Source organism: Lissotriton helveticus, chromosome 5_1, assembly GCF_964261635.1.
Source record: "Lissotriton helveticus chromosome 5_1, aLisHel1.1, whole genome shotgun sequence".
Classification (NCBI taxonomy): Eukaryota; Metazoa; Chordata; class Amphibia; order Caudata; family Salamandridae; genus Lissotriton; species Lissotriton helveticus.
Window position 1 is genome coordinate 391,415,318 of NC_136065.1, and position 16,838 is coordinate 391,432,155.

Sequence of the window (16,838 nt, forward strand, 5' to 3'; positions counted from 1 at the left end):
CCGGAGGGTGTGGGGCCGGACGCGACGCCCACGACTCCGACGGAGCTGCGTGAGCGGTGTCACCCGAACCCCCGGCCACGTTGCGCGAGCGTCGGGGCGAGTCAGAAGAGCGATGACGTCTCTTCGACTTCTTGTGCTTATCTGACGACTTCGACCCTGAGGAGTGATGTCGACTCCCGGAGCTTTGATGGCTCCGATCCCGCGACCGGTCCCTCGACCTCCGTCCGGACCGGGACCTTTCGCGGCGCGGGGCCGACTGCCGGAGCTCGAGTCGCTTGCGGGACCGCTCCCGCCTAGCTTTCGAAGTCAGGGCCCGGCAGTCGGAGCAGGTCTTGTCGTCATGGTCGACGCCGAGACAGTGGAGGCACCGGCGGTGAGGGTCGGTGACCGACATCAGTCGGTCACAATCCTTAAAACCTGGCATCCCTAACGGCAACGTTCGGAGTCGTAGACTCGAAAAATGATCAAAAAGGACAAGTTTAGTCAAAAAATGACTAAGGTACCACTCTTTCCGGATCTGCGCTGCTGGCGCGGAAAAAAGAACTGACGTCAGCACGTGGAGGCGGCGTCTAAGTACTCCAACGACGTCATCACGGCGCCCACGACGGACGCGGAGCCGCAGACGACGCCTACCGACGCGCAAGGGTACTGCTACGCAAATATTTCCGGATCCAGTCTGACGCCTGGGGATATTCTAAGGTAAGGAATCTAATACTAACCTGTTTCTTTCAGATATAAACTTTCATATTAAAAATGAAATTTTGAACAGTGAGAGGCGGTACTGTAAACAAGGAGACCAGAAATAATGTTGGTGCAGGAGAAGAAGAATGGTCCAAGCAGTCTTAACGGAACCGCTCCAGTTCATTCGTGTTTGTTGTCTAATTCTTTGGCTGCCATTTTCCAAAGCATAATGGCTTTACAAGATAGTTCAATGGAATGGCCTCCAAGAAATTGTATGACTGCAGCTCTGCATGTCCGTAGCTGGTTTTTTATCAGCAACTTGCGGAGGACCCTTTTCCGAATTTCTAGAAGTGTGGGGCAGATGCATAGGAGATCTCCTTGTCCACACAGCCGGCATTCTTTTGTTAACCATACTTGTTTCCATTTTGGGGTTAGGTCCTTCGTGGGGAATGACCCCAACCGTAACATAGTCAGATAATGCTTTTTGTGTTGTGAAAAGTGTTCTAACAAGTATGGTTGTGGCGACTGATAAGAACAAATCACTGCCCAAGCGTGTTTTTTCTTTGAAAATGCAGTTTTGTCCATTAGCTGCGAAAGTTGTTTGGTTGCGCTGTTTACTGCCTTTTTGAAACAGAGAAAGAGGTAATTGTATGCCATGCCCCCTCGAGGTGTAAGTCCTTGAGTGATCCTTTTAGGACCGAGGCGATGGAATTATTTAGCCTTGCTTTTTTTCGATTTCTTCCCAGCAGGAGTGGGCTAATGTGTTATCTTCTGCTTGCCTCATCCGCTAACAGTATTTGACAACCGCCCCTTGTCTGGCTGGTTTCTGTTTTTTTAGCCTGTATTCCAGTCGAATCTGGGCTTGAGAAATGTGCTGAGGAATTGAGAACAACCTCTTGAAGAAGCTCGATTGGGCTTGGTTAAGGGCGGCTGCGTCTTTTGTATGCATTATTTCCGACCCGTATGATATAGTTGGTATGAATTTTGCTGCGATTACCATCAGCAGATGCCCTGTTGAGCAGCCTTTTAATTTCCTGTGTAAAATTTTGAAGGCGTAAAGAAGTTGTTTTGTTTTCGTTATCACTTGATTCAACTGATGTTTGAAGTTGAGGTTTTGATCAAGTTGAAACCCTAGGTATTTGTAAGATTCCACCTGGGTTATTGGTTTGTTACCTAGGTTTAAGATGAATTTACCTTTTGACCCTTTTTATGTTGTTTTGAGAAGCACAGCACCTTAGTTTTGAGATTAATTGTTAATTGGGATGCGATGGTATAGGCTCCTAGTTGGGTCATTGATCGTTGCAGGCCTATTGGTGTTTGTAATAGAAGGACGATATCATCTGCATATTCAAGGCTGGTGATTAGTGCTTTGCCCAGTTTTGGGGGGTCAGTTTGGACTTGTTGAAGGTGTTTCTCGAGGTCGGCGGTATAGATGTTGAAGAGGCAAGGGGCCAGCACGCACCCCTGTTTCAGCCCGTTTTAGTTTGGATCTTACTTGTTATGCTGCGCCCGTCTCCTTTTTTTATTTGGACCCATGTATCCGAGTAAAGGTTGATAATTGCCGCCAAAAGTTTTGTTGGTACCCCAAGCTTTGCATTTTGACCCATAGTTTTGCCCTCTGTACTTTATCGAATGCTGCTTTGAGGTCAATAAAGCAGGAGTAGCGGGAGCGGGATTTGGCCATGGCTTGATTGGCTAGGAGTGTTACCACAGAGATGTTGGTGAGGGTGCCCATTCCAGCCCGGAATCCTGTTTGTGTATTTGGCATCAAATTTGTATAGCTCACCCAGTCTTCTAGATCTGCCAGCAGGTTTGAGGCGTAAATCTTGGCTTCAACATCGATGAGTGCGATCAATTTGTAGTTGGCAGGGTCTGAACGTGGGCCCGATTTATATATGGTATTTAGGATGCTTCCTCTCCAGGAGTCTGGAACCGTACCTGACGATAGTACGTGTGTGAATAATGGAGTGAGGATGTCGGACCAGAATGAGAGGTTGTGCCGGAATAATGCATTAGGCAGTCCGTTAGGTCCTGGAGCTCCCTCAGGCCTTAAGTTTTTTATGGTTTTAAGGACCCGGTCTTGGGAAATCTGCAGAAGTGGTTCTGGGAGTTCAATCTTTGGTGTATCATAAGCTATTGCTGCAATCGGGATTTCCCGATTTGTGGCTCCTGAGGGTAGGATGTCATTATATGTTTGCTCAATGTATGCTTTCCAGGTGTCCTCCATTACATCAGAGTTGAAATGCCGGTTCTTGCCGTTCGATAGCTGGTTAATTATGTCCCAAAAGAGCTTGGAGTCTTTTTGGTTACTGGCATGGAGGAGTTTTGCCCAGAGATCTTCTCTGAAGTCTTTCTTGGCCACCTTGGAGTCTCTTTTGAGGTCTTTTCTTAATTTTGATATTAGTGAGCGAATATCCTGAGTGGATTCTGGGCCTCGAGTTCGCAAATGCCTTTGATGTTTATTCAATTGATTTTTTTGTTTTTTGAGAATTCTTTGTTTAGATCTTGAGCAAAGATTTCCCAAGCCTTTATACATGATGGATTGACTTTAAAACTCTCCGAAAGGGCTATACATGTGGCCACGATTTCGCCAATATTTTCCTTTTTCCAAATTAAACGTCTCAGGTTGTAACATTTTGTGTGTTGGGACATCACTTTGTCTTTTACTGAGTCGGACGCATTTAGGAGTAAAGTGAAGGTTTGAGGATGGTGGTCGCTTTCTGACCTATCTTTGATTTCAAAGTTAGTGATATGTGGAAGAAGGTCTAGGTTCGTTAAGGTGTAATCAATGCTTGAGCATGTTTTCTGCGTTACCAGAGTATATGCTGGATGGCTCTCTGATGTCACTTGTCCTTTTAACACGCCCAATGATCGTTCTTCCAGCAGGGAAGCACATCTATTACCATGTGTATCACGTTGTTTGCTAGATGGAACGTGGCCTGTTGGACTTTCTTTCCTCAGATTTAGTAATTTCATGTTGAAATCTCCTGATAAAATAATATTGGAGTGTGGGTGAGCAAGTTTAAGTGTATCCAGGGTTGCTGCTAGGGTATCGATATTCAATCTCTTTTGTTTGGATGATGGGTGGATGTATATGTTCAGTATTAGTAAGCTGAAGAATTTAGGGGCTGTTAATTTGATACATAACATCCATGTTGTGTCTAAATCTACTTCCGAGGCCTGCCAAGAGATGTGGGTCGAGACATAGATTGAAAGGCCTCCTTTAGCTTTTCCATATTTCGAGTCTTTCTCGGCCGGGTTAAGATATTCTTTGTATCCTACTATTGATGAAGAATTTGTCTGCCAGGTCTCTTGAAAGAGGATTAAATCGTGCTTGTTGAAAAATTCCATGAAGTCCGGATCTTCTAGTTTTGAGCTTAGGCCATTTACATTCCAAGAGCAAATATTACACCCGTGGTCTGTTGTTTTAGCTTTGGATGAGTTTGTTCATGCCGTACATTGGCGGGTTCAGTTTCCTTTGCCCTGTGTGTTTTCCTGCTTCCGGATGGACGAAGGTTATGGTAATTTTCCTCCTCTCTTGATTTTTGCCAATTCTTGGGCTTTGGTGTTCTGGGCCTTTCGCGCCTCTCAACAAGCCCTCTGATGACTTTAGTTGTTGAAGTGGGGTTGGGTAGCAGGTGGGAGCTGTTTTTTTAAATTCTATACCCCATTTGGCAAATAAAACCTGCTGCTGCCAGATTTGCTCAGTGATGGAATTATAAACAAAGCTTACTATAGTGATTGCTCGACCAGATGGGTCGGGATTTGGTCTAAATTTAACGCTTTCAAGATTGCCCGTCTCGATGTGACGCAGAGACGGGAGTGCTTTGAGCAGTTTTAATATTACGCTTCTATTAAGGATATCATGGGTTCCCCTTGATACGAAATGAGGGATGAAATGCAGCTTGTTGTTGTAGAGGTTAATGCTGTCGGAGGAGACCAGCTCGGTGTGTTGGCTCTTTTTAAGTTCTTTTCCCTCTGAGGGTTGTCCCGCGGTGGTTGGGCGAAGATTCTGAGCGTTGCATGCAGTGTTTTGAGGAGGTGTATCATTGTTCATTGCAGTCGTTGGAACACTGCTTTCCATGTGGGTCCTGTATGTTTTGTCGGGGGTGCTCCCGTCCTTGCTGACTCACTCATTGGGCCAATTTACGTCATTTAAGCTGGTTTTAACGGATTCTATCGTGTTGCGTCTGGGAGTTGTTTTTAGGGGTTTGAGTGGGCTGAGATGTTATATGCCGATTCTCTTCCTTTTCCGCGGGTTTGAATATGCTGTATACATTTGCTGGCTGCGAATGTTCTGTTGTTGGTTGCTTTTGAATTGTTGAGGTGGTAAGCTTATTAGTCGATGGGGTCGTGTTGACCTCAAGGCTTGCTTTCTCAGTATTTATTATTGATGTGTCGTCTTCACTTTGGGTCACATTTAGCTCCGTCGTGGTACCGGTTACGCTTGGTGCATGTCTTGTTTGTTTTCCCTTTCTAGCCTTTCTTAGGCGTTTTCTCTCCCGCTTTGATAGTGGAGCTTTAGTATTTGCTTCTTTTGCAAGTAGCTCATTGCGATGATCAACTGATGAACTGATCGAGAATCCTATGTTGTCTGAAACTGTTTTTAATTGTGATGTTTTTGTGCTTTCGGGTGTTGGAGCACTGTTAGGCCCCCAGCTTTTACGTTGTGCTCTTTTGGGGGACTTGGATGAACCTGATCCATTTCCTGCTGGGTTTCTTTGAATTTCTTAGTTGGTGGATTAGTCTGTGTTGAGGTGTCCCTGGCGACCCCCAGTAGTTCGAACATTAAGTTTGGAACTACGGCTAGTTGATCTATTATTTGCGTGCAATGGCAGTGGCTTATTAGGTAACTTGTTTCTTGATCTTGCTGCACCCTCTCTATCATTTCATTAAGGTTTTGCAGCTTTTGTTCCACCCCCTGAACGTAGATAGCTAGGATGTTTAACAGATCCACTTGGGCATCTAGCTTGTCTGCGTGATAAGTCATGGCTTTATCGATGGTGTCCAAAGTGTTTAACAAATGGGGCCAGACTGCTGAGGGTGGTGAGCTGGCTGCCTGTACCTGTGAAGGTGAATGCTCTGGAGACAAGAAGTCCAGAGAGGCTGGAATTTCGTATATTTTCTCCCTGTTTTGCAACTGCGGCACCGAGGGAGAATTTTCGAGATTTTTTGAACTAAGGAATGAGTCATCATGTTGCCTAGAGGGCGGTGATTTTCTACTGCTTCGATGGACAGAATCCGATAAATAATGTAGCGAGGCTAATTGGTCTTGCTTGTTGGTTTTTGCTTTGACAGGGTCGTCTGTGAGTTGGGCCGGCGGCAGCATGTGTGTATTTCCAAAAGGGCTTAGAATGCCCGTGCTTATCTGATGTATTGAGATGGCTTCTTTGTTACCGTAAAGACCATTGTGGCTGAGTAACAGTTGTTGTTGCCCCTTCGGCTGTGGTTCTAGGATAAGCGGATGATGGTGTATTTGTGCTTCTATGGTATTGACTTTGTGGATATGACCACCTTCCGAAAGGGGTTTAAATTTTGGGATTTGGGGGCCATGGGATTCGCCTTTTAATGCGTGATCCAGATCTAGTCAAGTTACCCAGAGTTCTGCTTTTTCATTGTTGCAACTCTTGATGCACTTATCGTGAAGGATATTCGTATCGGCTTCACTTAGGCCGTCAATGGTGTCAATGCTAAGACTAGTGTCTTGAAAATGTTTGAGTTGTTTAGGGTCGTCACATTCCTGGTTATTTTTGGCTATTTTTGTGGCCACTTTTAGGAAGTCGGTGATCAATGCCTGTTTGCTGCTATTTGGGCATGAGTAGTGCCTTGTGGGTGCCGATGGTATGCCCTTCTTGCCGCCTTCATAAGTGACAGGCGGGGCTGTCTCTGCGACTTTTTTGCTAACAGTTGATTTTACGCTTGAGAATCCGGGGATAGCTGCGATGCCCTGTGTTACGACTTCCGTCGCATACTGCTTGTCGCTATTTGTTTGCCTCGGCTCCGTAAAGGACATTCCTCCCTGCGCAGTTCCTGATGCTGTGCTGTTGTCCTCCATGACCAACGCCTTGGTGACCTCCGTTTCTGTTTCCGATTCCCTCTCCCTTTCTTTTTTGGGTTTTTTGCGATTGGATGGTGATTTTTTCTCTTTTAACTCCTCCCCCCTCGTTCTTCCGGACCTCATGATTGGGTTGTTGCCCGCCCACCTTGCGACTTGGTGCTGTGGCAAAGATTTTTTTGCTTAAGGCGAAGGTGCGAATTTTTTTTTTTTTTGGGGAGAGGGTCGTTATTGTTATTATTATTTTGCAAATTGTGTTTTCTGTTTGTTTGTTGGTTTATCTTTGTTTGTTTTATTTTCCGTCAATTCGCCCTCCTTTTTTGACAGATCCGCTTTCACGGACCAGGAATGTTAGGCTCCTGCCTATGCGTAGCCTGTGGGTAGGGGGACGTCCACCGGGAGATCAGCAGGAGAGCAGGGGAGCGGGGTCCGGAGCCGTCAGCTGTTCGGTGTCCTCTCACTCACGTCCTGCTTCTGTTCTCCCCCAACTCCCCCAGCTCCGCACTACTGCCGGGCAGCAACAGAGACGTGGCGTACCTTCCTGCAGTCCTCTCGCAGTCCGCCGTCAATGCTAGAACCGGCTAAGTCCGCCAAAGTCCGCCTCTCTACCCGCTCTTCCGTAGCGGCTTTCTCCCGCTCCTGCTCAGCTCCAGAACGGCTCCCTGACTGCCGGCGGGCAGGCAGGCGGTGAGACAGGAGACCCGGACTGGATTCGCCGCTCGCTCACTTTCCTCATGGCAAACAAGTGCGGGAAAAACAGGATCCTGGCTGCGGAGCAGTAAAGAAAGAGCACCTCGATAAGGTCCTTGCATCGGACTGAGTGAAACATAGAGATGATGCCTCCAGACTGTTGCGAACCGCCTGGGTCAGGAAGATTGGCCTCAGCAAAGACCTTCTAGAGGCATCTTGCTTTGGACAGAAACACATAAGATGCAGCCATGATTTATGTCTGTAACTGCATAGCCTGCATGTCCCTCCCTCAACCCGATGGGCCCATGCCAGATTGAAGTCAGCCTCTGGTAAGCTTTGCAAGTACATACACAAGATTTCTCTGCACGTCTGCCCGTTAATGGCTTCTGAGAAAATTGATTGTGGCTTCCCTACCAGGGTACGAGTTATTTAAGGGAAGTAAGATGGCAGAGTTTATTAATGTTCCTGCTGGAGAAAGATGGAGATTTGTCTAGTGGCAGTTATCGACTCATCATAAAGTAGCGCAGAGGATTAATATGCTTTCGGCAAAGAATGTATACCATGCAGATCACAAAACTGTGTTTTATGTGGATAGCTCAGCGGGTAACTGCTTTTTTCACAGATATATTTTTTCTGCTTGCAGTTCATATGTTACAATCCTAATATAGAGCAGTGACCTATGAACTGTCAAAGACCGGCATGCAAACTGCATGATATAGGTGAGACCCTGCCCTCGTGCACCAGGGCAGGGGAATGCCCAGAGTAATGTACTAGACCCAACCCCCTTCACCTTCCCCGTGCGCATTGGCAATAGTGAAAACAACTCTCTCTCCAGTCCTTTGAAACCACCCCTCCCCAATAGGACATAAAACCAGGCCAATAAAGTGCAATCAGAAGCAAGGTGCTGGACTGGAAGACCAGGAAAAACAAAAGAGAAAACCTTCAAAGTGACAAAAGACAGAGCACAAAAGTGCCTGAGGGAGACTAAGGCCTTGGGATGCATATCTATCCAATATTTATTTATCTTATCAACACCAACATAGCGGGAGATAGTAATGCCAAGCCAATAGGCAAGCCAAGGAGATGCTCCCCACCCGCAAAGCGTTCTAGAGCAGAGTCCGCCTTCTCTCAGAAAAGACGGGAGCCATCAAAGAGCATGCCCACATGCAATGCTTGGACATCTCCAGAAAAGCCAGTAGTCCTCGCCAGATGTGGTGCTGGAGGAGGGCCATCAACAAAGAAATCACTCTTCCCATTGAATCGGTTATGCCCAGGCCACAACGAAAGGTGAACTTTGCCACATCTCTCTTGTCGGCAACAGCCCGAGAAAGTATGGCTCGGGCCTCCTCCGAGACCATTGGCTGCACTTGTGCAACAGTGTCCCAGATTACGTAGGAACAATGACCCGAGAGGCACACAGTGTTTTCCGACCTCAGTGCTAGGCTAGCGGAAGAGAGCATTCTCTTGCCAAAGGGATCCAGCCTCCTGGATTCTCCATCCTGTGGAGTGGAAGGGAAAGTGCCAAAGTTGATTCTAGAAGTGGAAGCCTGTACCACCAAGCTCTCAGGAGTGGAGTTCTGGGTGAGGAAGTTCAGGGTATCGTGGAGCAGGCATGTTTGGTGGCGGGCAAACATCCTGTGCCTAGGAAACCCTGTGTAGGGCTTGGACCATGCCCCGAAGAGGACGTCGGTGACAACTTCATTACAAGGGAGCAGGGGTTCAGAAGAGGTAGTCTCAGTTTGAAGCATCTCCGTCAAGATATTAGTCTTGACTACCACTGAGGAAAGCAGAAGGTCCAAGACCTCAGCTGTCCTATGCACCACCATAACAAAGAGGTTGACTCCTCCGTAGCCACAGTAGGAGGATAGAAAAAGTCATTTTCTGGTGAGGTGTCTAACTGGCAACCGCCAGATGCTCATATCAGGTGTCCTCGGTATCATCCAATGGATGCTTCATCCAAACGGTGGCAGTATTTATCAAGGTCGCCATACTTCTCTAATTTATCCGTTTTACCAGGCATGTCACAGACAAAAGGCACTGGCTGTGACCCAGAAGGCATGGCTCTGTACTGGATGGCCCTGGAACCAGTGTCATGTGACGCTAGTCCTGCGCCGTGTCAAAGTCAAGGACAAAAGGGATGGGGTAAACTATGCCGGGGCGTTGGCATGCGAGTGGGTGCAGTACAATGTCTCGGTCTCTCTGGGGGCACTGCGTCAGATCCAGCACGGGATCCATGGGGCCAACTCGCGCCCAGGTTGTACCCACCAGCTTTTTCATGCTGGTGCAGGAGCCCCTCCCCACCTAGATTTGACAGGATACACTGATTAGGGGTTTAAGAGGGGCCGATGCCTAGGAGGAGAAAATCTCTCTATGCAGATATGCTCCTGTACCTGGCAGACTTCTCTACTTCTAGCAGCTATCTACATTTTCTTGCAGTCTACAAAGCATTGTGCAATTTACATACAATACTCAACTAACAGGTCCTTAATTTGTAATCAACAGTTTAACGATTTTAGTTGAAAAAAACATTTTAAATTAAATTCTGGTTCAAGTTTTAAATCAGTTTACTTACCCACTAGAAACACTATCTTTTTCCACGGCTGTGACTCCAGAACTTTATCATGAGGGTAGAAACCTTGGTCTACCATAAACAGTATCATCACAACAGCGACAATTCGCAAGACCACCAAATGTCCTCCAGTTAACACAGAAGTAGAAACCAAGATTGATGAGGCATAAGTACAAGGGAGACCACGGTACATAAAAGGAATACCTACATGGGGAAAAAATAAAAAGTCAAAAAAAAAAAAACAAGTTGGATATTTAAAGCCAATGGCAACATCATAATGACTAATGTACGACCACACTAGATGCTATCAGAGATTTCTCGCCCTACACCATTTACAAATGAGACAAAAATCGAGGGAGTAAGAGAAATCACGAAGGACAACAGATATGTAGACAGGCATACTTTACTTTAGGAAGAGAAGTAAAACAGGTTCAGCCTTTCCTATGCTCAAGAAGCACCATAAGACGTTTGCTAGATGTAACGCTGGATACGTGATCCAGCAATCAATTACAACATTTGTTTTCTAAGTGCATTCCACACAACTCATAAGTCATTGAATTTTGTTTTTGAGTAGTTTCACTATTTTTATTTATAAAGTTTTAAATAACGCAAACTAGACCCACCTCCCTTTTATTTTATAAATATTTTCTTTCAAAACAGTTTTAAGTGATTGCAATAACAGTTTTCTTTTTTAGATCTCAACTACAGACTATAGTAAGACATATCCCATAAAATAACAATACTTAAGAGTGTGCTAAAGGTCTGACCATTGCTCGAGTCGCCTCAACTATCTAATTTGCTCACTTCTTACTCAATTACTATCCTCAATTCGTATTGTATGTCTCCCTCATTGGAGGACACCTTGTTTACTGTCATTAGAACTTATTGTATTTGGCCTCTCCATGGATGACATTTAGGGAACTCATTTTTTTCTTTCAGCACTATATGGTAGTGTGTGTGATTTCCTGCTCTCTCCCTTGGGTGTTGATTTCCCCCTCACAACTTGACCCTTGCACTCCTCGCCATGTCAGTTTGTCCGTTGCTTCACCCGCCCCCCCCCCCCCATTCCCAATCTCACCTGACTTTTTATTTTTATTTTTTATTCTAACCAACCCCTCCTCTGGCCGCTTCCCTACCTCTCTTTGAACAGCACATTTGCCTTCACCACCAAACCCTAACTCCTTTGTAGTTTTGTGGTTTTCGCTGATTTTGGGCATTTGTGGAGATTTATTTGGTGGTATGCATGCAAAATCAATGACGTAGTCGTTCTGCCTTATTGATGATACCCACTTGTTACAGTCCTCCACTGCCGAGGGTAGTTCCTCATTCTTCCTAAGTAAAATATAACGGAATGGAGGGGAATACACATGGTCACTGCTTGAAAGTAGTATTGGCTCATCAAAAATGAGAGCATCTGTCACAGCCTTTGTAACTTCATAAACCTCCTCTCTGAATGGTCTCATTTTTGATGTATAAGACTGTCTTAACCCCTTCGATGCTTGTGACGGAACCATTCCGTCATCAGTCACGGTTGAGCTGTGCTGATGACGGAATGGTTCCGTCACGACCACACCCTGTTCTGGAATGTCCAGCACCGGGGGGAAATCGGCCAGGAACTTGTCCATATGTATGCTGGAAAGAATAAGGCTGCGGAAGGACACTCATAGATTTGGGTGCGTGTGGACCAAGTAAATTAAGTACCAAAAAACGGTAAATCCAACAAGTATTGTACTGCATGAGAAAACCTGGAATATGCAATGATCCAAGTCAACATAAAATTACGCTGGTGTTAATGGGACTGCCCACCAAACCTACCACATCTACAGTGCAGTGTATGCCGGCGTTGAAAATGATCTTCCCTCTGTGATAACTTTCTCTCTTCTGATATTTAGCTGGAAGGAGTTGGAGATACTCTTACATTTTTTCCCACTGGAAGTGGTTATATTGGCGAAGGAGTGCCTGTAAGTTTACGATACGCCACAAGGTTGCAGAGCCCATTGAAACTCTTGCCCACTTCCACAAGACATTGGGGCAGATTTACAAGACCCTTGCACCACTTTTGCGTCACTTATAACATGGAAAAGTGACGCAAAATTGGCGCAAGAGCCTTGTAAATCTGCCCCATTGTTCTTTAAAAAAAAAAAATTATCAGCAGGTGGCCCTCTGCTGTTCACTTGGTTACCTGGTAGTTTCCGAGGAGATACAGTACTTCTAAACTAAAGCGGATCTCGTGGTGTAGGTTTGCATCTACACTTTACTCTAGGCATTATGCTGCATGTCTTTAATGTATTATTTAAACACTCTGCCAATTTCTTTAAGACTAACTTAAGCTTCAGTAAAGCTAGACTGTTCTCGCACCTGATGAGCACTATATAAAATCAAACACAACTCTGACTTACCGCTGGAGAAAAAACAGAGTCGTGTGAAGACTGCCAACACATAGACTATGACAAGCAAGCCATCAAGGATGCCATCAGATTTGAGAAGCAAAGCTGTAGCCATGCCAAAAGTTGTGAAATCGGCATAATCATCCAACTTGGCACCTGTACAAACAAAGAGAAAAACATTTCAACATGTAGTAAGAACTATATTTTGCCTCTACTCTACACACACACTTCTGTATCTTTTAAATAATGTTTTTTAATTCCATAATATCAGCACAACAAACTTTGGCCTGTCATGGGTGACTAGAAATTTTACAAAATTTGTAAAATTAGACTATTACCACACAATACTAATTCTTAGATCATAGGGGCCTATTCACAAATGTAAATTAGGTCACAAACGTATGTTTATGACTGAATTTACATCTAGCAGAAATTGACAATTTTTTTTTAGGCAGTGCTAAATTCACATAATGATGGGTAGGTAGGTATTTGCAGCCATCACGACTCAGGGGGTGGGAATGTGGATGCCAGGTGGTGGGCATTTCAAAACTACCCCAGTGACATCCTGAAAAGAATCGTATTTTCTAACAAAGAGTATAGTCAATGATTGTCTGGCCTGTGATAAGGGCCTTTCTATCCCCTGGTTGGCCTATGTAAAAAAATCCTTGGAAAGTGTGTGCCAAATAGATATATTTTTGGTAAGAGAGCCATAGACTGCCACTTGTAGGAAGCAAGGGAAGCATTGATTACTGGAGAAGGCTGAAATAGACAGATTGCGGGCCGAGAGTAAGCAAAGCACAGTGTATTCGATTATCTGCAATTAAATTTAGGGGAGCTTAGCCAAGATTACTTATGGAACACAAAAAGCAGCTGGACACGGTCTCTTTTATTCAGCTTGAGGGCTGGACCGATAAATTATCTTTTATGCTTCCCAAGTGGGTAGCAGCAGGGGCTTGAATTGAGAAAATGCCCATGCAACAACTATTCTAAGCAAAAAATGCTGCATTTTCTTTTTTTTCTGTGTTTTTTTTAATGTTATATACTTGGAAATTTCTTATACCATTTATGAGAGTCAGAAAGATACGAACTTTTATGCAGGCATATTACTTCTTGCTTACTGTGTCCGATGATGAAATATGTTGCTGCATAACTATGTTCCTTCAAGCTGCTGTATCCTCTAGGAAAATAATGTTAGATTATTGATTTCACTCTCTCACTTCAATGTTTTAAGCATTTAATGACTTATGAAACATGACGTTTCTTATACGTATAATTATTGTATTTTACCACATGCTTTTATGACTATTTCATAGCCGAATAAAGATGGATTGAATTGAATCGCATTTTATCGCGATCGCATGGCTGGCTTAAATCTCATTCCAAGGTGGCAAGAGGAATAATGACTCCAGATTTCAAGTGGGGTGCAGAGGAAGGGCTCTCTTCATGTGGAAAAGATTTCGCTCAATGTAGGCAAAAAAGTGAATTTGCAAAAGGAATGTTATTCCTGCAGTGTGGCGTTGTCCACTATGGCCTGCAGGGAAAGTCGCACAACGTTTCCAGCAGTCCGCCAGGAAACCTGAACTTGGACCAGCCTTCTAGCTTGATAGGTTTCAGTTTTCGATGCCCCGCCCACTGCATATCTTACGCTTATGAGTTAGCAGAATGTGTCTAACTAATGATATATTCATTTATGCATTTACGTTTAAATTCCTTTCTTAGTTATTCATTTATGCGTATGACATTATTTCAGTTCTCTTAGCTTAGCCTGTGTGCCACCATTTTGGAGTGCTTCTCCCTGCGTGCGAGTCAAACTTGCTCACCCCCTCCCATAGGAATAGGAATATTCTGAATGTCAGCAGTTTTTGTTTCTTGGCTAACTGTGACCGAAACTAATAGCAAAACCCCTTATCAAACCGTTCTCATGTGCTGCAGAAGCTGAGGCTCGGCTCCGTGGCCTTGGGTGCCGATAAGAAATGTTGCTACTGCAGGTGTGGATGCCTCTTGTGTGAGACCATTGTACGCCTTCTCTGGGGTCCAGTATTTTTCCAGTATGGGCGTGTTTTATTCTGCTGTACCATGTTATAATGTATTACTGGTGATGAGATGAGGCAGTCCTCTCGGCGCACTCTTAGGGGTGAGGTCGGACGGGGCCCTCTCATATGGGAGTTTGTGGCCTAATAAAATTGCTTTGTTTATTCTTCTCCACTGTCCGGCTGACTTATTATTGGGTAACTATAGGTGAGTGCGGTAAGTCACTCGGGTGGATTTGAGCCACGCTTATCAGATGGCGCCCGAACAGGGACTCCGCGATAATGATCTTTCTCACCCGTAAGTGGGTAGCAGAAAGCCGGGGACCCTCTGGTCGGCACGGTGGGTCTGGGTACCCACTTTGATGCCGAGCTTGGTTCTCGCAGCGCTGCCCCACCCTGCTGATCGGGAGAGGTCCCGGTTCATGATCCTGCGCCGGAGTCCGGAAGGCGGAACTTTGGAGCTGACCTTGTTGGTCCTGGCAGCCGGCGGTGGAGAACGGTAGAGGTCGGTACCGCGTACAGAAGGTGAGTGAGGGAGCTGGAGTGCTCCAAAGGGACCGGTGTGTCTCCGAGACCAGTGTGTCTCTAGTGATTGGAGGAGCTGGTGTGCTCCTGGGGCTAGTGTGCTCCGGGGAACTCAGAGTGCGAGTGGTACTCTGACAGACTTGACGGAGGTTGGGTGGACGTTGGTTTGTAGTCATCCGACTGGGTGGTACTGCGGTCGAGGCGTGGTTTGCTGCAGAAGGATTCTGGGACTTACCCGAACCCCTAGGGTGGCGGTTCGCTGGGGACGGGTCCCGGATCTCACGCAGTGTAGTGCGCGACGGTCTGTAGTGTTACCTGGGAGACGGATGTGTTCCCCAATCTCGGAACAGCGGGTGTGCTGTTCGGTCTGCGGTAGAGTCCAGGTTCCCCAGGACTTGGTCGACAGGCCTTGTCCCATTTTGGTAACACGTGTTTTGGCAGGGATTGTTTTGGCAGGGATTTGATGCATAGGGAGCGTGAACATAGGTGTGTGTGTTTAGTAGTGATTGGGTGATTTGTTGGGAGTGAGTGTGAGTTTTTTGTGTTGGGGTGTTATTGCGTGAGTGGAGATGCCGTGTTTCAGTAAATTACGGTGTCTCGGGTGCTGCTGCGGTGCCTCGGACACTAGATTGGCCGAGAGCCAACCCGCCCCGGTGGATGGCTCCCCGAATTTCGAGATGTATGTTAAACATGGATTGACTCCGATCTTGTTTACTACTTTGTGGCATAAATATACAAAGGGAAATGTGGATTTGCAGTGGCCTTTGAATGGTTCTTTCGATGGAGCAAAATTAGACTATTTACAAGACAGATTGTTTGCCAGGCGCAGTCGTCAGAGTATGTTCGATTCCGTGAGGATGTGGCAGAAGGAGGTAAAGGAACGACAGCTAAGAGAGGAGAAGGTGGCTCAAAGAGAGCGGCACAGACAATGGCGCAGAAGGCGAGAGAACACACTAAGAAAGAGAATGAGCAGCGGATTGAGCGCGCAGATAGACTCTTCAGGTTACAAGACAATAAAAGTTATGTAGTGAGAGAAGAAGAACAAGATGAGATGGAGGACATTTTGAATACTCGCCCCCCCCCCCGTATGCCTCATAGTCATTGTATCCCGTGCTGACGGATTTTGCTTCTCCGGCGGTGGTTTCAGTTCCCCAAACGGGTGCACCTCCCCTGTCCGGCACCCCAGCCTCCTCTGTTGTTCAACAGGCTCTGTCTTCTGTTACCTCTTCATTGCCTACGCCCTTGGTCTCTCTCTTTGCGACAAGCCCACCTGCCTCTTCTGTGATTTCCTCTGCACTTCCCACTGTTTCTGCCAGTACTACTCCCCAGGGCGCATTACTGACCCCGACTCGAGGTACGTGAAGTGAGCTGTTTACTCAGGTACGAAAGTTGCTTACGCGTTCTGCTGTAGGGTTGGATGAAAAGACGGTGGTGGCTAATCAAGCCTGTCAGTGGGCCAGGAATAACATTTACTCACTCGAAGACATTTGGTCCACAATGAAAGATTACGAGCCTTTGATGCAACAGCATGCTTTATGGCATATGTCGACGACATTGATAGCGTTGTGGGAACAGGGATATGGTGGAGAGGCACCGGTGATTCTTCATGACATTAAGAACAGAGCCTATAGGGCTAACACTGGAATGAAGGATCTGTTGCGCAGTTTGAGGTCCTTGTTGGAGTATAGAAATGAGTTGCCGTCGGCGGGAGAGCCCCGTTTTCCTGGGGTACATCCAATACACGAGGTACACCCTATTTTCCACCCTGAAGTGTTAGACCCGGTAACAAATACTGTCACCCGAGCTTGTGTCGACGCTCATTTCCAAGAACAATGGGTATATACGCCTTGGAAAAGGAGCGAGGTATTAGCACTAAAGGCTCAGTTGCCTGACTCGAGAAA

The 16,838-nt window shown here is 46.0% G+C and overlaps 1 protein-coding gene across 14 annotated transcripts in view; it reads right to left on the bottom strand.

The window, feature by feature from the left end:
* The window catches only part of TMEM269 (transmembrane protein 269), a 159,115-nt gene that overhangs the window by 18,647 nt on the left and 123,630 nt on the right, over positions 1–16,838 (bottom strand). For all 14 annotated transcript variants that reach the window (XM_078642590.1, XM_078642592.1, XM_078642591.1 and 11 more), the window contains 2 exons: positions 12,395–12,538; positions 9,999–10,199 (listed from right to left, as the gene is read on the bottom strand). In XM_078642590.1, the coding sequence (XP_078498716.1) occupies positions 9,999–10,199; positions 12,395–12,538 (345 nt within the window). The remainder of the gene's footprint in view (positions 1–9,998; positions 10,200–12,394; positions 12,539–16,838) is intronic.